This window comes from Mobula hypostoma, chromosome 1, assembly GCF_963921235.1.
Source record: "Mobula hypostoma chromosome 1, sMobHyp1.1, whole genome shotgun sequence".
Lineage (NCBI taxonomy): Eukaryota > Metazoa > Chordata > Chondrichthyes > Myliobatiformes > Myliobatidae > Mobula > Mobula hypostoma.
This window is the reverse complement of record NC_086097.1, coordinates 76,395,725-76,419,787: the sequence shown is the minus strand read 5'-3', so window position 1 is coordinate 76,419,787 and position 24,063 is coordinate 76,395,725. Positions and strand designations below refer to the sequence as shown.

Here is a 24,063-nt window from a genome sequence, read left to right as displayed (position 1 = left end):
AGGAAGTAGGAGCACTTCTTGACTATGGTGTCTATGTTAATGAACCAGGGAAGGCTTGTAGTAGTGTTAACTCCTCAGAATTTGATACTCTCAACCATCTTAGAATCAGCACTGCTGAAAGTGACCAGCACTTTTGTTTTGCTGTCATTGAGGGAAAGGTTGTTGTCAGGCCATGATGTCACTAAGCTGTCTGTCTCCATCCTCTACTTGGGCTCATCATTATCTGAGATATGGGCAACAATGTGATGTCACCTGCAAACTTGTCGATGGAATTAGAGTGGAATGTGGCCATACAGTGATGAGTGTATAAGGAGTAAAGTAGTGGGCAGAAGATGAAGCATCTGGTGCACTGGTGTTGAGAGTAATCATGGTCGAGCTGTTGCTACCTATCTTTACCGATTGCGTTCTGTAACGGGTCTGGGATTTTGGAGATGAATATGCTTGGAATCATGGTATTGAATGCAGAACTGTACTCAATAAACAATAGTCTTTACTGTCCAGAGGTTCCAGAAATATTGTTCATTGTTGATTGAGATATTGACGCTATTCATTGATTATCCAAGTTTTTCACTATAACTGAAATAGCCACAAATAACTGAGCACAAAACGGAGAACATCTTATTTTATTACAATGAATTCAAAAGTACATGTTGACCATTCTGGTGTCTCCTTGTATTTCAGTTGGGTGCTACTTGCATCTTTCTTTCTCATTCATAGAATTATACCTTACAGAAGGAAGCATTTAAACTATTGTTTGTTTCTCAAAGGACATCCTGTTAGTCTCATGCCCTGAGTCTTTCTGTAAGGTCATGAAAATATCTCCTTTTTAAATTAATTCACTTTTCACACTCAAAATTACTTTTGAATGTACATCCATCCTCTTATTATGTTCGACAATCCATTGTAAATTTGAACAAAATATCTAATCTCCATCCTACTTTTTCTTTTGGCCATCAACTTTTATCTGTTGGAGATGCGAAAGAATGCAGACACTGGAATCTGAAGCAATAACCTACTGTGGCGATAAAGAGGTGATCAACCTTTCTGGTCTTAATACAAGGTCATAACCTGAAACATTGACTGTCCTTTTGCCCCCAGACAAGCCGCCTGACTCACTGATTTGTTCCAGCAGTTGGATTTTGTCCTACCTTGTACTTATTTCCCTGTGACCAATCATCGTGGCAGTGGAAAATTTTTTTCCAATTGAAACACCACAAGAATTAAATTAAATGCATGATAGTATTTTTTCAGATTCTGGATTTTGGATCACTTTGGAAATTCCTGGTTTTAAACACGCTTGTGCTCCTCATGTTCTGTCCACATACGCAGCACCCAGGATGATATCTTTCACCGTGCATTGTCCCTCTTGGAGCTTCGTAGGAGAACCTAGATGAAGTTATCTTGTCACCATCAGACTGAACCTTCACAGACCAACCACATTTTAGTAATATAGCACTCAATTGAGACCAATGTAAAGAAAGACCCTGACATAACCTTCACCATTTTGCCGTACAGTGCACTCCTGACCACCAGAACATCCAATCTTCCCAACCCTCTGATCCTCCAAGCCCCCATAGCCTAATTGCCAGCTTCAATCCTTAGTATTTCCCATCTCTCCTACTCCCTGAATCCTCAGTCCCTCTTTCCACAGCCACGCTCCAGCCACACTCAGGTTTGTGGTACCCAGCCCTCCCTCCCTCCCCTCTGCTCCAACACTTCCACCCCCCCATACTGGCCTCAATTCTGGCATCACATTCTCAAGTCCTAAAATATGCAATGGTCGTTCAATTGTTCTCAAGGCATTGCAAGTTAAGTTTTCAGCACAGTATTCCACAACTAAACTTGTCTTTCATGTCCTTGTGCAATCTAACCTGTCCATTTGAGAGCACTTGAAATGTTCGGCTCTCGTGATCTTGAATACCACTTTTGATTTTTTTGCCAATTTCCCTGGCTGCAATATAAAATTCACCTTTTCTGTCTCCTTATGTTCTTCTTGTACTATCCTGTTAAATATCTTCACCCTCTTCAAAACCTCATCCACATTTCATTTATCCAACACTGAACTCGACACAGACAGTATCAAAAGTGAGGGTTGAACCTAGGTTCCTTGAGCTCTACCAGCTATGCCACTGCAGCTACAGAGGCTGTAGTTTTGTTTTTTGTTTATAACCTTAAGCCTAAAATGCTGATTTACTCTATACCCTTTACCGTCACGTTCTGTCGATCATTTCTACATCACGTTTTCTAAAGGTCAACATGTAAACGTACAGTATGGGATATCTGAAGTAGCTGACCCTATACATTCTTTAAGCGGTTCAAGTGATCTGCCTTCCTGCTTGGAGCACAATATCAACTTAATGGCCACGTAAACTATTGGCTAAATTAATCACTGATTATTAAATAAGATAAATATATTTTGCCATTTCACTTTGCTTCTCAAACTTTTACAAAATAATTCTGTGACATTGCTTTTTGCTTATATAACATTGTACTTATTCTGTGAATCAATTGGGAGAAGCCGTGCATTTCATTGAACATTGTTCCTGCATCACTTTCCCATCAGAGAAACTGCTCTGTTTTTTCCTGACAATAATTTGCCAAGAGCAGAGATATTGTGCAGGAATACCGCTTGGTTTCTCTACCTATAAGACATCTGAAGGGATCATTTAGTGCCACCTTTAATAAGCTGAATAAATATGAGTTTTTAATGTCTATAGCTGTAGATCTGCCAGCTGCCATGCAGTGGCGCAGTACGTTTATGCGCCATGTTACAGTTCTCCGCTTCAGTCATGTCCCACAGATTTTTATTATTAAAATTCTAATGATATAAGCTACAAATTAAATATTATTTAAATAACCAGGAGATCATTTTACAACATTACTGATATTTTTAATTGAAGCCAGTGCGGGAGATATAATTGCTGTCAGAAGGATTACTGGTGAAGCCTATGTGGGGATGTTTCTTGATGTTGAAAAAAGATGAATTGCTTCTGGTTCCTGTAATTTTTTGAAAAGTAATTTTCGGTAAACCACAGTGTGAACAGCATGGAAATAAGTGACTCATCTCAGTATTTTGTGAAAAATGAATCTTTAATACAGGAGGTAATTATTTTGATGCATGCTTAAAATTACCTTGTAACTAAAATGCGTATGCTGACTTCGAGGTCCATTCTTTTAGTGAACTCTGCAAATTAAGCCCACACTTTCTCAAATAATTGGACAGTGAAGTAGTCATGCGTAAAAATTCCTTAATAAATGTCAAAGAGTGATCTAATACACTGGAATGCACTCCGTCTATCAGGCTTCTTGCAATTCTTATAATACTGAAGTCATTCAATTAATCCTACTTCTCTGCTCTTGCTCTATAAATACTAGTCAAGTTTAATGAAAGCTCCGTGTGTTGCCTTTGATTCATATTAAATCTGTGCCCTCTGGATGCCATTCACTTTGGTCATAAGAAACAAGTTCTCTTTAGCTGTAAACAAAAGGAGGAAATGCTGGGAATATTAGCAGAGCAGAGTAATGTTTGTTTCTTCACAGAAGCTGTCTGAGTTGTGAATACTTCCACCTTTTTCTGTTTTTAATTTCTGATTTATATCATCTTCAATATCTCAATTTTCAGTGATGATATATGCTTGTAATGTTGGAATAGCAGTGTGAGAGTTGAAATTAAATGCAGAATTGCCTGTAATTTGCCTTTAATGCAGAATTGCCTTCAAGTTGAAGTTCAAGTTTATAGGCATGGGGATGCATGACTAGGGTATGAATGTCATGAAAATTAACTCATTTAAAAACAAATTGAATGCCAGTAACTATTATCTGGATGACAAGAAACAAAAGTTTGAAGTTATGCTGCAGTTTACTTCTGTCCCACACCCTCCCATTGTTCCCCCTGTATCTCCAGACACAAAGGCCAGAATTCTATTAGACTTTGTTTTATTATTTCCACTACTTGTCTATGACTTTTTATAATGTGTGTACCTCATTAATTTATTTGCATAGTTTTTGCTTAGGAAATAACTTTAACCTCATGTATTGTTGTCATTCAAATGCTGGAAAGCCAAATTACAAAACTGAATGTTGCATACGACATGTGCAATTAAAAGCATATAAATTTAAATTTTGCTGAATTACAAGTAAAGTGTGTGCAAATGACTGTGAGGGTAAAAGGAGCAAGAGATTGGAGCCTGATTAAGTTTAACAGGAACACATGAGACCAAGGCTGGTAAGTTTAAGAGAAGTTGGTGAATCATAAGTCCTGTGAATTTAAACAAGCATTGTGTTTATACAAAGAGCTGAAAATTTAAAAGAATCATTAAGGGAAGTAAGCATTTTAATAATTTCTTTCAGCAAATTGAATTAATCTAATAAAAAGAGACATGGCATGGCACCTTAAAATCTGTAGAATGCCTATCCCACGCAATGTGGGAACTGCAGAATGCTTTGACTATCTTGGAACCCAAGATCTGAGTTCTACAGTGTGAGCAGTAGCTGCCATCCAAGAAGCTGATGGTTTATTAAAAAGTATGTTTCATGGTGATCACCCAACTACTTAAGAGACTACAGTAAGATTGGGAATGCCTGTTAGCCAGATTGGCAAAAAAAAGAGTAGGCAAATACTTAATGAGATCATTGAAGATATTTTGATCTCCTGTCAGCCATGTGTCAATGAGGGAGAGGCTTTCTCTGACAAATGCAGCAAGACCCAAAGCCATGGTATCTTGGGTGGCTCAATGGAGTAAAAAAGGTGAAGAGAGTATAATTATTCATGATTTTTTTGATTAGACTTAGCAGGATGATATTTTTGTGGTTGTAGGGGTAATACCTAGATGGCATACTGCCTCTCTTGCAGCTGCAGAACATTCTGGAGGGTGGTGATTGGAGGGCAGTAAACAGCCAGAGGTCACAGTCCATATTGTAATGGTGACATGGGCAGTATAACAAGCTTGAGACTCTCATGCATATTTTAGTGAGTTTAGAAAGAGATTAAGACACACAATGTTGAAGATGACAATCTCCAGATCATCCAATGCACCCGTTAGCTTAGAGGTTAGTGAAGACAAATGTGTGGCTGGACGAAGGACTTCGGATGAATTTGACCTGTTCTGTTGGGGTTTGGTGGAACCGATAGAAACTAAATAGATTACACCTCACAGAACCAAGACAATGTCCTTGCAGATTCGTAAGCAAGGTTGTGTGGCGAGGTTGGCTACAGAAACAAAAAAGAGAATATATGAAGGTGGAAAAAGAAGATTTGAAATGAAAGCACCAGAATATTTTCAGGCAGGACCAAATTATGAAAGAATGGGGAAAAAAAAGTCTGAGCTTGATTTACCAGGACATGTATATAGATATGTTGTTCATCCATCGTTGACGTCGATGAAGACCTCGACACCATGGTGATGGTATCGAGACTAGCGCGTGATTTGGATTTAAGTGAGGGAGAGTTGCGCAGTGTCAGCCTCATTCTCTCTCCCCAATTCCCATCTGGATCCAGTGGCATGACAAAAGTCAAGACGGCTGGAGATGGGCCGAGGCGCAGTGGATGACCAGGACAACTTCTGTGTCTTGTCGTGCTCTACACGTTCCACGACACTTGCAAAGACCGCCTTCCTGACAGTTGGACCTTCCATTGGTCTTGTACGCTCAATCCACCAGAGTCTGTCTTCACATGCTGGGATAGACAATTCCCTATCTCACAGAGGGTTTGAGACCCATCGGCTACCCTCAGCTGGTTTAGCTGGCTTGTCGAACCCGTTGCCTGGGGTGTGGCTGCTGTCGCATGCAAACAGCTACGAGGAGCCACAGGTGAGAGTTGAGTGCCAGATGGGAACCAAAGGTGGACTAACCACCTGTTCCCCCACCAGAGGTGCTACCCTTCCCTGACACCCTATATACCCCTATGTAGGCATAAAAGATTGGTGATCTGCAAGCTAAATTAATCATGTGGAGTTTTGAATTCATGACAATAATGGAGACTTGCCTTAAATAAAAGGCAGGGATGGTTTCTAATTATTCATGTTTTTCAGAAAAATAGGGAAGGGATAAAAGAAAGGAAGTGACAGTATTGATTAAAGGAAGCATTGCAGTGCCGAAGAGAGATGATTTCCTATAATAACTCAGATTATATTAATGAACAGCAGGGCCATAGTTACATGACTGAGACTATTCTACAGGCTGCCAACCAATGTTATGGAGTCATGGAGTTCTACAGGGCAGAAACAGGCCCTTCAGCCCATCTATTCCATAAAAACCTGATTTTCTGCCAAGTCCCATCTAACTGCACCCAGACCATATCTCTCCAAACTCTCTTTGTCCATGTACCTATCCAAAATTTGCTTAATGTTCCAATTGAACCCGCATCTATTACCTCTGCTGGCAGCTTGTTCCACATTCATACCACCATCTGAGTGAAGAAGTTTCTCCTCAGATTCCCCATAAGTATTTGTTCTTTCACACTAAATCTATGACCTTTAGTTCTAGTCTCACCCAATCTGAGAGTAAAAAGTCTACATGCATTCACCCCATCTATAACTTCATAATTTTGCATAACCTCTATCAAACCTTCTCTCATTCGCCTGCACTCCAGGTAATAAAGTCCTAAGCTATTCAATATTTCCCTATAACTCAAGTCCTTAAATCCCCGCAACATCCTCATAAATTTTCTGCACTTTGTCAAGCTTATTGATATCTTTCTTGTTGGTACAATAGATGACTAGAACTACAGTACATTCAATACATTCAATTTGGCTTCACCAATGTCACTAAATTCAAAATAACATCCCAACTCTTGTACTCAAAGCCCTGATTTGAAAGGATATTGAGAGATGATTTTGAAGGCAAATTACAGAGTTGTACAAAGGTCATGGAGTAGTAATAATGGGGAAGAACTATCAGAAACACTGATTCTAAGGGGCAGTATGGTGTAAGAGTTTATGAAGTGTGCTCAAGGCAATGTTCTTTACCTGACCCAATGGCTAAGATGACTTGTTGGACTTGGATTTGGAAAATGTACCAGGACAGGTTGAGAACTAGCAATAAGAGTCTTTCTAGGAAACAGATCATGAAGTTTAGATATGTATGGAAAAAAATACAGAAACCATTCGAAGTTTAAAAATTGTCAACTGGAGAAGTGACTATTTGAACGGGAAGGGAACAGAGCTGGCTCAAACGAAATGGAATCAAAACTTCTAAGGCAAAACTGTAATTACACAACAGAATATCTTCAAGGTGGTGATGTTTCAGCTTTCATCTAGCTATATTCATATGAAGAAGATTAATTAAGAGATCATTTGTTGATTAACGCAATAGAGGGTAAAGCAACACAGAAAATATGAAGATGATAAGTGCTAAGTTGTCAACACAAGTTAGAACCAGGATAATTATAGAATGTTCAGAAGAGGAAAAGAGACAGAGAGAGAGAGAATGCAAGTGGCCCAAAATTGGGATGGGTAGTAAATGGTAATATACTTCAAAGAGATATTGGAACGGTAGTCTAATAGGCAGATAAAAAAACCAAATATTATCTATTGATGGAGAAGAAGCAATATAAACTTGAGGGTCTAAAAATCTAAATTCTAAAAGAAGTACAAAGACATGGAGATCTGTGGATAAATGTGAATAATTCATTGATGCTGCCAGGCAAGATCTTGCCAGGCTGGGCTTTATTACTGGAGACAGGGAGTACATGGTCATGGAAGTCGTGGTGAAAGTTTCTGCATGCTATCCAAAGCCTTCACATCCTTCTAAAGTGCTTAGTCTAGTCTTGGAGACAGCATTCCAGTTGTTGTACAATGCACAGTTTTATATCTCATCATAACTTTCTTGTCCTGTACTCTATGCTTCCTTTTATAAAGTCCAGGACTTTTTTTTGCCCAAATCTTTGGAGTTGTGTAACAAAATGGTTCTCTCTAACTTCTTTTATTAAGGTTCTTCCTATTCAGATGCTATAGTTGCTGTAGCAATACTGTAGGCCTGGACTTTTCATCAAATTATCAGGAATACTGCCCATGGTATATTATGAATGGTTCATCCCAGAACACTTGTGACTCAGCACAGTGAGAACAATGGGCAAAACTTGTTACACTGGAGCAAAATATGGTGTGAAATCTGAAAGTGCTTGTAAAACTTAAGTAGCTAATGTCAAAATAAAGGCCAAAATCATAATTATATGCCCCGATAAGTGTACAATGTTATTAATTTGTTTTCTGTTTCCCAACAGCAAGAATTTGAGTTGAAACTTTTCCATGTCCGTGGGGAACACGCTGAAGCAATATCTAAGCATGAAGAATCCATTGCACAATTGAAAAATAACTTGGAAAATAAAACAAAGGAGGGAAAATCTGAAACAAGAGATGTTTCTGTTTCCACTGCAGATGAATTTGTGCCAAAGACGTTTCGCAATGTTTGCATTCAGACTGACAGAGAATCATTCATACAATTAAACCAAGAAGATAACCGGACACCCAGAAGCAGTCTAACTGTTCCAGGAAAATTGAACCTTGCTTCCTTGAACTTGAATGGCCAGTCGCCTCACTCTCTACAGGTGACAAATGAGGAAGCTTCATTGTCCTCATCCTCACAAGTCTCCGAATCTCAGTCTCAAGGTTTGACAACACATCTCCCAGATTCTGGAGTACCACCTCCACCTCCACTCCCAGATTCTGGGGTACCCGCTCCACCTCCACCTCCACCTCCACCTCCACCTCCACCTCCACCTCCTCTCCCAGATTCTGGGGTACCACCTCCACCTCCACTCCCAGGCTCTGGACCACCACCACCTCCTCCACCTCCACCTCCACCTCCTCTCCCAGGCTCTGGACCACCACCACCTCCTCCTCCACCATTCCCATTTGGAAATCCAAATGCCACGAATTTCAACTTGAAGAAAAGTAGACACATAAGGAAACCCGTAATTGAACCGCGTCTTCCAATGAGGCCTTTATATTGGACAAGGATTCAGCTAAAGGATTCCAGGTACTGAAAATAAAGGCCAGTTGTGTTGACATATAAACTTGTACTTAATACATATATTTTAAGTTTCTTCATTAACTATACTGAATATAAGCAAGGAGTAAATAGTTATATCAATCAATGGGTAGCTTTTGGCAGAATCTGACTTTTGTAACACTGAAAGAAATCCATTTTTTTTCCTTAAGGATTCTCTGTTGACAAACCATTTGATTACAAAGAAATAATACAATGATACAGTACATAAACTTAAACTGAAAAATGCATATTGCTTCGATTTTAAACTGCCAGCAGTCATGAACAGTGTTTGTTTGTGCATTCTATCTTTGATATCTGTGATTTAACATTGGTAACATTTCTTGTTTTGTACAAGTTTATATCCCAACATTTTAAACTCAGACTAACTCAAAATGTCTAATCCAATAATTATAATTCAATGTTTTTGCTTTTCACTTCACCTTCTCAACATAGTACTAAGGAACTTACAAAGCACTAATTATTGTGCTGTGTAATTTTTTATCTGCAAGGTTAAAATATGGTTATAAAAACAGTGATTAGTCGTATTTAAATCAGTAAGTGCTAAGAAATCTTGGAAGCAGCTTCGATTTCCTTATCCTAGGTACAGCACATACCTTCAGGTAATTGATGATAATTTCCTATTTGTATTGACATTGATTGTATTTTAAAACCTGAAAGGCTGGCCAGGAATTAAAGCTATAGATTATGCCCATCAGTCTTTCATCTCTAAAGCTTAATATCTATTTGGTATCCAACACTGTCAAGTTTTCAATTTTTTTGACTTTTTGAAGTGGCCTAATTACAGTAAATTTTCAGTTAGTGTTAAGTGGATACTGCTTTTTATTAATTTGTTCAGATGATATATTTTGTTTATGCAGACTTCTGAATATTTTCTCAGCCAGCCTTTCATTAAATGTGCAGTTTTTGTTTCATTGGTGACAAGAACACTGACTGAAGAGCTTCCAGACACAGTTTAGACCTGGGGTTCCCAATCTTTTTATGCCATGACTTTTTACCATTAACCCAGGGGTCTGTCAACCCCAGGCTGGGAAACTCTAGTTTAGATTCTAATATGAGAATCACCCCCCTGTTTTTGTTGATCCATCTGGACCTTTTTCTCCAGTTGCATCATTATGATGGCACAAGGGAATATCTAGTTTTCATGGTGTCTGGTCACTTCAGAGTAATTAGATATATGGGTAAGGCATTAACTGAAGGGTTGAGTGGGTGGAGGTTTTAGGTCGGCAGAACTATGGAAAGTTAAAGGAGAAACACAAGGCCAGGTTACAACATGTGTAATAACCAGAGTGTGATGGGGCATGCAAGTAAGAGCAATACACAGAAAATGCTGGACAAACTCAGCAAGTTAAGCAGGATCAATGGACGGGACTAAACAGTCGACATTACAGGCTGAGACCCTTCATCTGGACTGCAAACAAAGGTGGCAAATCCGAAATATGAAACTGGGGAAGGAAAAGGAGTACAAGCTGGCAGGTGATAGGTGAGACCGGGTAAGAGGGAAAATGGGTGGATAGAGGAGGGGGATGAAGTAAGAAGCTTGGAAGTGAGAGGTGGAAGCTGAAGCTGGGAGGTAAAACGAGTTGAAAAAGAAGGAAGCTGATAGGAGTGCACAGTGGACCATGGAAGAGGAAGAGAACCAGAGGAGGTGATAGGCTGGTGAGGAGAAGAGAAGGGGTAAAACCAGAACGGGGAATGAAAAAAGAGAGAATGAGGAGGGGTTAATAATCATCAGAAGTTAGAGAAATCAGTGTTCACGCCATCAGATTTGCGGCTACCAAAAGGAAAATGAGGTGTTGCTCCTTTAACCGGACTGTGTCCTCATCGTGGCAGTAGAGGAGGCCATGGACCAACATGTCAGAATGGGAATGGAAAGTCAAATTGCCGTGGGTGGCCACCGGGAAACCCCAGATCTCACCAGACTGACATGCAGGTGAAGTGTCATCTCATTTGAAATGATTGTTTGGGGCCCTGAATGATGGTGAGGGAGGAGGTGTAGGCCCAGGTGAAGTACTTGCCCTACTTGCAGTAATGTGCCGTGAGAAATCAGTGACAAGGGTGAAGTGGACAAGAGAGTCACATAGGGAACAATCCCTCCCAAAGGTAGACGGGGGGGGGGGGTGGGGGTGCGAATAGATGTGATTTGTGATAAAGTCCTGTATAGATGGTGGAAGTGGCAGAGAATGAGGTGCATGATATGGAGGCTTGTGGAATGGCAGGTAAGGACAAGGGAAACCCTATCCCCAATAAGGTGGCAGAAGGATGGGGTGAGGACAGATGTGCGGGAAGTGGAAGAGATGTGGCTGAGGCCAGCATCGAAACCCTGTACTTTGAAAATAGAGGATATCTCAGATGTTCTAGAATGGAAAGCCCTCATCCTGAGGCAGAGGAACTGAGAAAAGGGAGTAGTATTTTTACAAGTGGCAGTGTAGGAAGATGTACAGTCAAGATAATTGTGAGAGTCAGTAGGTTTGTAAAAAATTTTCTAAAAATTCAGTAGATATTTTCTCTCCAAAGATGGAAGCAGAGAGATCAAAAAGGGGGATTTCAAAGAACTGGGATTTCCGTCTATCTGTTACAAAAGGCTGGATTTCCTAGTGGCCTGGCATTTCAGTTTGACTCCCTATTCCCATTCCGACATGTTGGTCCATGGTTTTCTGACCGCATATATTCCCTTACATAGATTGCTGAGTTTCTCAAGCATTTTGTGTGTGTGTGTGTCTCTGGATTTCCAGCATCCGCAGAAAATATCTTGTGTTTATGCAAATAAGGGTGCAACTTTAAATAGAATTGAGTTGACAAATGGTAGGATAAAATTAAATGCAGTTTTTATTTAAATGCACACAACATATATATGATTGATAGCAAAAGAGAATGAAATGTGTATGATGTAGTAACAATTGCAGCGATAGTGACTAAAGCTGACAGCTAAATATGGTGTTACTTAATATTTAAGTAGAAAAGGCAAATGCATAGAACAGTAAAGCACTTCAGCCAATGATGTCTGTGCTGACCTTAATGCCAAATTATTCTAATTCCATCTGTCTGTGCATAGTCTACTGTATATCCCTTCATTCCCTGCCTTTTCAAAAAGGGTGAGAAGACATTATTAAAGGTGAAATCATTACAGTATTGAAAATGATTTTGGCTGAGAAGATCAAGATATAGAGTCATTATGGTGCACTGGCAATAAGTTGTGAGCACTGTTATCTGGTCTGTAAAGTGTGAAGTGTGGAGCAGGAAGATCTGCCTAGCAAGCAGGTCAGGCAACAAGACGACAGGTGCTCCGCAAGGCAGTCACCCAATCTGCAGTTGCTTTCTCCAGTTTAGAGGAGATCACCTTGTGAATACTGAATGCAGTACCCTAAATGGGAAGCAGTGCAAGCAAATCTTTGCTTCACCTGGAAAAGACTGTTTGGGACCCGAGATGGTGGAAAGTGAAGAGGTAAAAGTGTTGTATCATCTGTAGCTGCAAGGGGAAGTGCCATAAAGAGGGAAGTGGTTGGTGCGAATGGAAAAGTAAACAGGGGAGTTATGAGGGGAATGTTTCCTGTAAAATGCTGAAGAGGAGGAGAAGGATAATGTCGGTAGTAGTGAAATGTCCTTGAAGATGGTGGAAATTGCAAAGAATGACCTGTTGGAGGGCTGGTACAGTGGAAGGACCAGAGGAACTCCATCCTAGTAGAAGCATGGGAAATTGATGAGATGATGCAGTCAAGGGCTTTGTTAACAATGACAAAGGGCAAGCCACTCTTTAAGAAGAGGAAGACATATCATCAGCACCTATATGCAGGTTTATCATCAGCATTAATACCAGGGAGGCAGAGGAACTGGGAGAATGACAAAGAGTCATTCAGGAGGCAGGGTGGGACAAGAATAAGCAGGATAGCAATAAGGGCCTGTAAGCTTGTTACACTAGCAACTAGTCTATCTCCATTCCCACCAACCAATTGATGCTTCGCATTTTCCCTTGCAAGTGCAGGTAATGCAACACTCATCTTTCCACCTCTTCTCCTTCCACCATCCAGGGACCCAATCAGTCTTTCCAGGTGAAGCAACAATTCACTTGCACTTCTTCCACTGTGATGTACTGTGTTACATTCAGTGTCCGTCAGATTGCTTCGGGGAGCACCTGTTTTAAGCTAACAATTAGCATTACAAGCAACACACATAAAATGCTGGAGGAACTCAGCAGGCCAGCAGCATATAAGGTAAAGAGTAAACAGTCGACGTTTTGGGCCGAGGCATCAACTGTTCACTCTTTTCCATAGATGCTGCCTGGCCTGCTGAGTTCCTCCAGCATTTTGAGTCTGTTGCTTGGATTTCCAGCATCTACAGATTTTCTTCTTTTAATTAACATTACAAGCCTACTGACTTGCACTGCTATCTTGATTGATCTTTGTCCCACTCAGTCCAGTCCACGAGGGTGACCCTGAGCCACTCATTGTCTGTCACTTTAATTCTCCATCACAAATATTAATACTGTTGTTCAAGAAAAGAAGTGGGTAAAAATTCAATAACTATTTGACAGTTAATTAGACATTTACAGCCAAAAGAATGCTGGACATTTGAAAAATTATGATGTACTCATGTAAACTCAACATGAAAGGGGAAACTATGTTGGAACATCAAGCAGCATTGAACATCAACCTAGATAGCAAAGGCACAGGCCCTTCAGCCCACAACTTCTGCAAAATTAAACTAAATCTCTTCTGCCTGCACTTGATCTATTGAACTCCACTCCCTCCATATTTATGTGTCTATATAAAAGACCTTTGAACACATCTTCTTAGTCCTCATTGAAAATGTAACAAGCAGGGTGGATAGAAGGGAACCAGTTAACCAATTGCTGCAGTGGATTTGCATTTTCAGAAGGTACCCAGTGAAGAACTACAGTTCTGGAGTTCACTGAAGGAATATGTTAACATGATTCCATTCAAAAGATGTGTCAGTTGTTGGGTTAATCTGCCACCACAAATTGCTCTATTATGTGGGTTAGTGATAGAATCTGTGGGGGGATAATGGAAATGGGGGGAGTTTAATGTATGTTGAATGTAGGATTAGTGTAAATGTTTGCTTGAAGATTGGCATTGACTTGGAATTGGTGGGCTGAAGGATTTATCCTATGAGAAATCACCATATATTCCCCAAGCAGAAATTCTGCCCCACTGAATAAAAGATCTTAAGCTGTGATGATGTAGATCTGATGCTTCAATGCTAAATTTCAAATTCATTAGTGAATATCAATTTGAAGTAATAAGTTCATAAGATTTAGGTCTAATGTAGATTGGTAATGTTTATGAAGCATGATTTCGATGATGGAAGGATATATAGCAAATATACACTGTTTTCTTTTCAGTCATCTGTTGTCAGGAGCAGAAAAATGGGTTTACCTATCCATCCACTTGGGCTTCTATTGCTATTCAATAAGATTGGCTGATCTAATCTTTGCTTTTAAACCCTCTGTCTTCTCCATTTAACACTTAGTTCTCACAATATGCCAAGATCTATCACTATTACTTAATTGCCCATGATGAACCTCTGAATGGAATATGAACACACACACACACACACACTCACGCCAATTACATCATATAGAAAGAAACCACATTTTTCACACAAGGCCATTTCTATCAGCTCTGCAAACAATGAAGGAATTCTTGCCCAGTCAATGAGTTCATGACTATTTTTCCTTGTTTTGATGATGAATGAGTGGAAAGTTCCAATTACGGTTTTTACAAGGCATTTTGAACTGCTTTGTTTGTAAATGTTCCTAAAGTTATACAAATACATTTAGTGAAATTTATTTGAGGCATAAAATTAAACTGCTTCTTAATATGATGGAGAAAGCCTGCTTATTTAATGTATGTAATATTGGCCCAAGGGACATATTCACAATTAATAACAAATAGCCTTTTTACTGCACTATAATAGTTTTGAAACAAATAAGGTTGAGTTAGTTTAAAAATATTATTTGGGCACTATATTTATGTTGCACCAGATGCATCATTTCCTTGTAAAACCTATTGGTTTAATAGCAACAAGATACAAAGCACAAACAGAATATTTTACAGTACTCCTCATCCAACTGCCCTTTCTTATGGAGAAGACCCAATGAGAAAATGGAATTGATTTTGTTTTACTTATTCAGAAAGAATTAAAACAGCTATCTGGAATTGAAAGTTATGTTGCTGTGGATGAAAACATTCCAGCTGCTGTGGCTGGACCTCTGTTGCAGTTCTGTAGAACTGAGCGGATAAGAGTCAGTTAGGGCACATGTTTGCCAACCCTGTATTTTTCTGATTATCTTTATGATCATGGTGTTACAAATGCTAAATTTTCAATTTACAATGGAATATATGAATAGAAATCTATGCAGGACTTTGACATAGTGTATTTTATTTGAAAAAAGCACACTTGATGTTGCTGAAAGAATATCATTCCAAGTTTTCTCAATTCCTTTTACCTGTTGTATTTGCCTGTACTGCAATGTCTTGTTCACTGCCACAACTTTCAACTTATAGCAATTTCATGACTGTCCTCGAAAGAATTTTCCTTTAGGTAATTATGCATTTATCCAAAATATACTTTATATAGCCAGAAAAATTATCATTTCAGATTAATATCATATCACACTTCCTAATTCCAGTTAGTATCTTCTGTATACCAAACACAGTATTACTCTGTATTTCTGTCCAGACCCAATGACTTGAATGGATATAGTTTCTTAAATATAAGCTCCAAGCAGTTTTAATTGTAAGTTCTCTTTCTCTTCCATATGTTTCTTTCAGAGGCCGGGTGGGGGGTGGGGGAACCATCAGAGTTTCATTGTTGATGTTGTATTATTTTGGGTGATTACAGATCTTTTTTGTAAAAAATTGGAAAATGTTATTAGAACAAGAACTGGCAAGGTTTTGTTATGCAATTACAATGGGAACCACTTTTATATTGGAGGAAAATGAGCAAGAGTCTGTGATTAAAGCCGGGAGGATCATTAGGAAAATGCCAGATCCTCAAGTCAATGGTGAGAAGAGACATGTGATAACAGTGATTATTATCCTTTTGTTCATTTATAGGTCATGGGCAATTGCAGCATTTGTTTCTGATCCTTAATTGACTGCCAGCAAAACATAAATAAGACTGAACCACTTCAAAACTAACAAAAATCCCTGAGTAAACAAAACTAGGGTGTAATCAGATGGAGAGGAGTGGATCAATGCCCACTTCATTACATAGAACATAGAGCAATGCAACAAAGGAACTATGGTGTCAGTCTATCATGTCTGTGCTAACCATAATGCCAATATAAGAAATTCCCACCTGCCTGCATATGATCTGTCTCCTCTCCTCCTGCCTGTCCATGTGTGCCTGCCGAAATGCCCCTCAAACATTCCTGCCATTCAATGTCAAACACATGTTATTTTTCTAACTTGCATATGCAATAAAATTGGTTGCCTGTTTTAGATGAATTGCTAAATGGCAATGCATTGGCCTTTATCATTTAGGTGGATGGTGCAAATCTGATTCGTAACAATTATAACAAATATATAGATTTGCCTGCCTTGTTGGTACATTGGGAAATCTATCAGTTACCCAAAAATTGGACATTGTTGATAAATTTCTGCTTGCATGTTTCAAATTGCACTTTTTTTTTTGAGTTGGCGTGCTACCATAAAGGTTTGTGTCACAGCTTAGTTTTTAATTTGCTTTGTTTTCTCTTATTACACTTAATGAATTGTTCATGTTAAAGCAATACATCTATCTTGTAGGAAGTCCAGTATATTACAAATAATTATTTACTCTATTATCTTAGTGATGCTGAAGTGTCAACAATTTGGGAATCATTAGAAGAACCTTGTATCCAAGATGCTGAAAAATTTGAAGAGCTTTTTTCTAAAGCAGCAACAAAGGAAAAAAAGAAGCCATTATCAGACACCTATCAAAAGACAAACAAAACAAAAAAGGTTAGTTAACTTTTTATGAGTTCCTTAACATCCTTAATAGTGGGTACAGATATAGATGACGATCTGCTGTTGAAATTATAAAACAATTATTTTAGGACTGCAGTGGCATGAAACTACTTATAATCACATTAATTTTACTTCCTCAGTTAACATATCTCAATGGTCATTTTTCATAATGTTATTCCACATCATGAATTTTTCATCTTTAAATTTATATTTCTTTGGAATTGCTGCCACATTGTAACATCTCAGAACTAAAATACGGCAAGAAAATCAGTTACTCTGCCTGATTAAGGCATCCTATCCCCAGTTTCAACAATGAAATTTAGCCTTAAATGTAACAGAAATTGCAGATAATCCTCAGCAAACTATGCACATCTATTAAGCAAGGTACTTTCTGATCTATTGAGTAAGGTACTTTCTTATGTGGAGATAAAAAAAATTACATTTTAAAAGTAATAAGATGTCCTTATTCAAACATATCAGATCCAATGGGTGTTTCACAGATTCAAGATTTAAGATTGTTTAATGCAGTTTCCTGTACACAAGCATAAAGAGAATGAAGTAATTGTTTCTCGACATCTGATGCAGCACAAAAAGGAACATGTTAGATAAAGAACATAATAATAATAATGATAATAATAAACACACCATAATAGGTTATATACATGGTTTGATTGTAATGTTAGGATGTACATAAGGTGACAGATGGGAAATAATAAGGTAGTGGTGGAGTTAGTGGGTGGAGGTGTTGATCAGCCTTACTGCTTGTTTTTGAGTCTGATGGCCCTGGCCTGGATGTTATGTAGCCTCTTCCCTGATGGGAGTGGGACAAACAGTCCATGAGCAGCGTGCGTGGGATCTGCTAATGATGTTATCGGCCCATTTCTGGCACCTTTTTATATAGTGCCCGTGATACATTTTCAATTTTGACTACCCATTGTAGAGCCTTCCTGTGCAGTTTCCGTGCCAAGCAGTGATGCAGCTTGTTAGGATGCTCTCTACTGCACATCTGTGAAATGACATGAGTATGGATGTGCAAAGTCCAGCTCTCTTCAGCCTCCTCAAAAAGTAGAGGCATTGGTGAGCTTTTCTGATTGTGTAGGATGTGTTCTGGGACCATGAGAGATTGTGTGTGATGTACACTCCCAGAAGTTTGAAATTGCTTGCGGTTTCCATTGCTGTGCCACTAATGTAAGGGATGAGGGTGAGTGCTGCAAGTTTCCCTGAAGTCAAGAACCATCTCCTTTGTCTTGTTGACAATAAGGAAGAGGTTATTTGCCTGGCACCAGGCTTCGAGCTCTTGCACCTCCTCACTGTAGGCTGTCTCATTGTAGTTAGTGATAATCGCCACCACTGTCGTGTCGTTGGCCAATGTGATGATGTAATTGCTCAGATGTCTGGCTGTGCAGTCACGTGTGAGCAGAGTGTACAGCAATGGGGAGATGTTGAGATAGTTTCACTAGTGGGAGAGTCACAAGTGGATAAAATGCGGAGGCAAGAGGCAGGTCATTTAAAAGAGTGGTGCTTCGAAATTCCATCTCAGAGTGACCTCTGGAATTTTTCACCCTCAACAATGGTGGAGGTAGAAATAAAATGTTTGAAAGATCAAGGAATTGAGGTTCATGGAGAACAAATAGTCATTGTCATACTTTATTAATCCCAGGGGAAATTGGTTTGCGTTACAGTTGCTCCATAAATAATAAATAGTAATAGAACCATAAATAGTTAAATAGTAATATGTAAATTATGCCAGTAAATTATGAAATAAGTCCCAGACCAGCCTATTGGCTCAGGATGTCTGACCCCCCCCCCCCAAGGGAGGAGTTGTAAAGTTTGATGGCCACAGGCAGGAATGACTTCCTATGACGCTCAGTGCTGCATCTCGGTGGAATGAGTCTCTGGCTGAATGTACTCCTGTGACCCACCAGTACATTATGTAGTGGATGGGAGACATTGACCAAGATGGCATACAACTTGGACAGCATCCTCTTTTCAGACACCACCGTGAGAGAGTCCAGTTCCATCCCCACAACATCACTGGCCTTACGGATGAGTTTGTTGATTCTGTTGGTGTCTGCTATCCTCAACCTGCTGCCCCAGCACACAACAGCAAACATGATAGCACTGGCCACCACAGACTCATAGAACATCCTCAGCATCGTCCGGCAGATGTTAAAGGACCTCAGTCTCCTCAGGAAATAGAGAAGGCTCTGACCCTTCTTGTAGACAGCCTCAGTGTTCTTTGACCAGTCCAGTTTATTGTCAATTGCAGAACAAGTGCAGAAGAGGAGTTGAGGCCAGCATAGATTAGGTATGATCATGTTGAATGGTGGGTCAAGCTTGAGGGGCATGGTGGCCTTCTTGCTCCTACTTTCTTGTGTCTTTGTGAGTTAATGTTTCAAGGTAATAACCTTAACATGTAAAATGTTACCTACAGACAGCTTTTTTCATGCTCTTTCTGCAAAGATGATCTATTGTCTCTAGAAAGAGTTGAATTGTTAAATTCATTCTCAAAGTACTTCTGCAGTCAGCAGACAGAAACTGTCGACATATTAGTCTGTGTTGCAGGAGGTGGGAACCTGAGTGAAGGGACTCAGGATAGGACGGATGGTAAAAAAGCAAAGATAGCACGCAGGCAGCCTGATGATATGACAAATTTGCAGTCGGTAGGGTGAGTACCAGAGCATTAGGGATGCAGAATCAAAAAGGGTAGCAAATACAGTACTCAAAGTGTCATATCTCAAATGCACAGAGTATAAGAAATAAGGTGGATGATCTTCCTGTACTATTACAGATTGTCAGGTTTAATGTTGTGGCCATCACTGAATCGTGGCTGAAGGATGGTTGTAGTTGGGAGCTGAATGTCCAAGGTTACACATTGTATCAGAAGGATAGGAAGGTAGGCAGAGGGGGTGGCATGGCTCTGCTGGTAAACAATGACATCAAATCAGAAGAAAGATGTGACATAGGATCAGAAGATGTTGAATCCTTGTGTGTTAAGTTAAAGAACTGCAAAGGTAAAAGGACTCTGATGGCAGTTATACACAGGCCTCCCAACAGGAGCTGGGATGTGTACCACAGAATACAACAGGAGACAGAAAAGGTGTGTCAAAAGGACAACGTTATGATAGTAATGGGAGATTGCAACATGCAGGTCGATTGGGGAAAATCAGGTTGGCAATGGATCTCAAGAGTGAAATTGTTGAATGTCTATGAGATAGCTTTTTGGAGCATTTTGTCGTTGAGCCTACTAGGGGATCAGCTCTACTGGATTGGGTGTTATGTAAAGAAGCGGAGGTAATCTTGGAGTTTAAGGTAAAAGAATCTTTAGGAGGCAGTGATCACAATATGATTGAATTCAACTTGAAACTTGATAGGGAGAAAGTAAAGTCTGACACAGCAGTATTTCAGTGGAGTAAAAGAAATTACAGTGGTATGAGAGAGGAGTTGGCTAAAGTAAATTGGAAGGAGATGCTGGCAAGGATGACAGCAGAGCAGCAATGGCGTGAGTTTCTGGGGAAAATAAGAAAGGTGCAGGATAGGTGTATTCCAAAAACAAAGAAATACTCAAATGACAAAATAGTACAACCATGGCTGTCAAAGGAAGTCAAAGCTAATGTGAAGGTGTAAGAGAGGGAATATGAAACCCTGTATTTACTGGGTGTCTCTGGAAATGCAGCCTGTTAGCCCCTCGCTAACAGCCACTGGGCTCATGGCAAGAAACCGACCTTTCTCAGGCTTCTTATGTCTAGGGTGTATACTACTTTGGTCCCACCTAGTCCGTGAGGTTGGGATGTCTCTCCCACCTAAAACCCAGTTTGAATGCTGTGTGATTTACTGCCGCTGGCAATTGACTGTCAGCAAAAAATAACAGATTGTACACTGCATATGTTTATAGAGAAGCATATTTCAGAATGTTAACTTAAGCAATCAGTTATTAAAGAAAGGAAAGGATAAAACAAAAAGGGCCCATTATATTTAAGCAGTCACATAAGTATGGTGGGCCACCAATCTCCCAGAAGCCATTGTTTTCAATATACACACTGCACCTTCTGAATGTCACTCAAAACAAATGGGCTCTCCCATGGGAGTATTGGTTCTTCCTCCTTGAAGCCATTCATCTGCAGAAATCACCTTGTGCAACAGGGACGGCTTCCTCAACCATCTTTCCTCCTGTCTTCTCCCAGCTACCGCCAACAACATCCTTGACCCAACCAGTGTCCCTCACCTGCGTCCCTCTCTGACGGTGGTGTCTGAAAAGAGGATGCTGTCCAAGTTGAATGCCATCTCGGACAATGTCTCCCATCCACTACATAATGTACTGGTTGGGCACAGGAGTACATTCAGCCAGATACTCATTCCACCGAGATGCAACACGGAGCGTCTTAGGAAGTCATTCCTGCCTGTGGCCATCAAACTTTACAACTCCTCCCTTGGAGGATCAGACACCCTGAGCCAATAGGCTGGTCCTGGACTCATTTCCAACTGGCATAATTTACATATTATTATTTAATTATTCATGATTTTATATTGTTATATTTATACTCTATTCTCATTTGGTGCAACGAAACCCAATTTCCCTCGGGATCAATAAAGTATGTCTATCTATCTATCTATCTATCTAAAAACTCTCTGGAACCTCTTCTCAGTTCCACCATCCTGAATGGCTGACACCACATTCTGAAATTGAACAACAAGGCCCCTTTTCTCAGCTCAAACCCAAACAGGCTGAAAATAGAATAGATTGCTCTTACAGATCTGCTAAAAATGAAATACCTACAGCATAGCAGTAGTGTTACACACAACAAAGCAAAAATTAGCGGGAAAATAGATGATTGGGAGGCTTTTAAAATACCTACCGAGAGCAGATAAAATAATCATTAAGAGGGAAAAGATGAAATATGAAAGCAAGCTAGCAGGCAATATTAAAGTGGCTAGTAAGAGCTTTTTCAAGTATGTAAAAAATAAAAGAGAAATGTGAGTGGATATAGCCCCGCAAGAAAATGAGGCCAGAGAAATAATAATGGCAGATGAACTAAATGAGTACTTCCATCCGTTTTCACTGTGGAAGACACCAGCAGTGTGCCAGATGTTGAAGGGTGTGAGGGAAGAGAAGTGGGTGCAGTTACTATTACAAGGGAGAAGGTGCTCAAAAAGCTGTAAGACCTAAGGATACACAAGTCACCCAGACCAGATGAACTGCACCCTAGGTTTCTGAAAGACGTAGCAGTAGAAATTGTGGAGACATTAGAAATGACTTTTCAAAAATCATTGGATTCTGGCATGGTGCCTGAGGTCTGGAAAATTACAAATGTCACTCCACTCTTCAAGAAAGGAGGAAGGCAACAGAAAGGAAATTATAGACCAGTTACTTAGCTTGACCTCAGAGGTGGGAAGATGTTGGAGTCAATTGCTAAGGATGAGGTTATGGAGTACTTGGTGACACAGGACAAGATAGGACAAAATCAGCGTGGTTTCCTTGAGAGAAAATCTTGCCTGACAAACCTGTTGGAATTATTTGAGGAGATTACAAGTAGGATAGTTAAGGGGAATGTAGCAGATGTTGTATATTTGGACTTTCAGAAGGCCTTTGACAAGGTGCCACACATGAAGCTGCTTACCAAGTTAAGAGCCCATGGTATTACAGGAAAGTTACCGGCATGGTTGGAGAATTAACTGATTGGTAGGAGGCAGCGGGTGGGAATAAAAGGACCTGTGTCTGGTTGGCTGCCAATGACTATTGATCTTCCGCAGGGGTCAGTGTTGGGTCCGCATTTTGTTATGCTCTACATCAATGATTTAGATGATGGAATAGATTATTCTGTTGCCAAATTTGCAGATGATACGAAGATTGGTGAAGGGGCAGGTAGCATTGAGAAAACAGGTAGGCTGCAGAAGGATTTAGACAGATTAGGAGAGTGGGCAAGAAGATGGCAAATTAAATACAATGTTGGAAATGCAGGGTTATGCACTTTGGTAAAGAAATAAATATACAGACAATTTTCTAAATGGAGAAAATCCAAAAATACGAGATGCAAAGGGACTTAAGAATCCTTGTGCAGAACACCCTAAAGGTTAACTTGCAGGTTGAATCAGTGGTAAAGAAGGCAAATGCAATGTTAGCATTCATTTCAAAAGGTCTGGAATACAGAGCAGGGATGTGATGCTGAGGCTTTATAAGGCACTCGTGAGGCATCACCTGGAGTATTGTGAACAGTTTTGGGGTCCTCATCTAAGAAAAGATGTGCTGGCATTGGAGAGGGTCCAGAGGAGATTCACAAGGATGATTCCAGGAATGAAAGGGTTATCATACAAGGAATGTTTGATAGTTCTGGGTCTATACTCGCTGGAATTTAGAAGGATGGGGGGAATCTTATTCAAACCTTTTGAATGTTGAAAGGCCTGGGCAGAGTAGATGTGGAAAGGATGTTTCCCATGGTGGGAGAGCACAACCTCAGGATAAAGGGGTATCCATTTAAAACAGAGATGCAGAGAAACTTCTTTAGCCAGAGGGAGGTGAATTTGTGGAATTTATTACCACAGGCAGCTGTGAAGGCCAGATTGTTGGGTGCATTTAGGGCCGAGCTTGATAGGACACGGCATCGAAAGGGGAGAAGGCCAGAGAGTGGGGCTGAGGAGGGGAAAAAAGAATCAGCCATTATTGAATGGAGGAGCAGACTCGATGGGCCAAATGGCCTACTTCTGCTCCTATGTCACATGGTCTTCTGCTATATACACCCTTAGATGCCCCTCCTAACCTCACAATATGCTGAATATTTTTTTTTCAGAAGTTAAAAGGATTGAAAATCAAGTACATCTGATACTTTCGAACATAAGTATGGCCATAAATGTGGAAAACAGATACAGATGTTTTGCTTCTGATGATTGAATGAACCTTTCAATGCATAATTGAAAAAATAGCCTTCACTTCAGTTTCCAGCACCTGGAAAAAAGAAGTCAGATCCAATGAAGTGTCATTGAGTTGAAATGCTAATACTGATTCTCTTTTCATAGATACTGCCTGGTGTGCTGGGCATTTCCAGCATATTTTTGGTTTTTATTTCAGATTTTCAGTATCTGTAGCTTTTTG

The 24,063-nt window shown here is 39.8% G+C and overlaps 1 protein-coding gene across 3 annotated transcripts in view; it reads left to right on the top strand.

Annotated features, from left to right (window-relative positions):
- Positions 1–24,063, top strand: part of fmn1 (formin 1) — a 386,619-nt gene that overhangs the window by 164,216 nt on the left and 198,340 nt on the right. For all 3 annotated transcript variants that reach the window (XM_063050982.1, XM_063050990.1, XM_063051000.1), the window contains 2 exons: positions 8,222–8,976; positions 16,820–16,970. In XM_063050982.1, the coding sequence (XP_062907052.1) occupies positions 8,222–8,976; positions 16,820–16,970 (906 nt within the window). The remainder of the gene's footprint in view (positions 1–8,221; positions 8,977–16,819; positions 16,971–24,063) is intronic.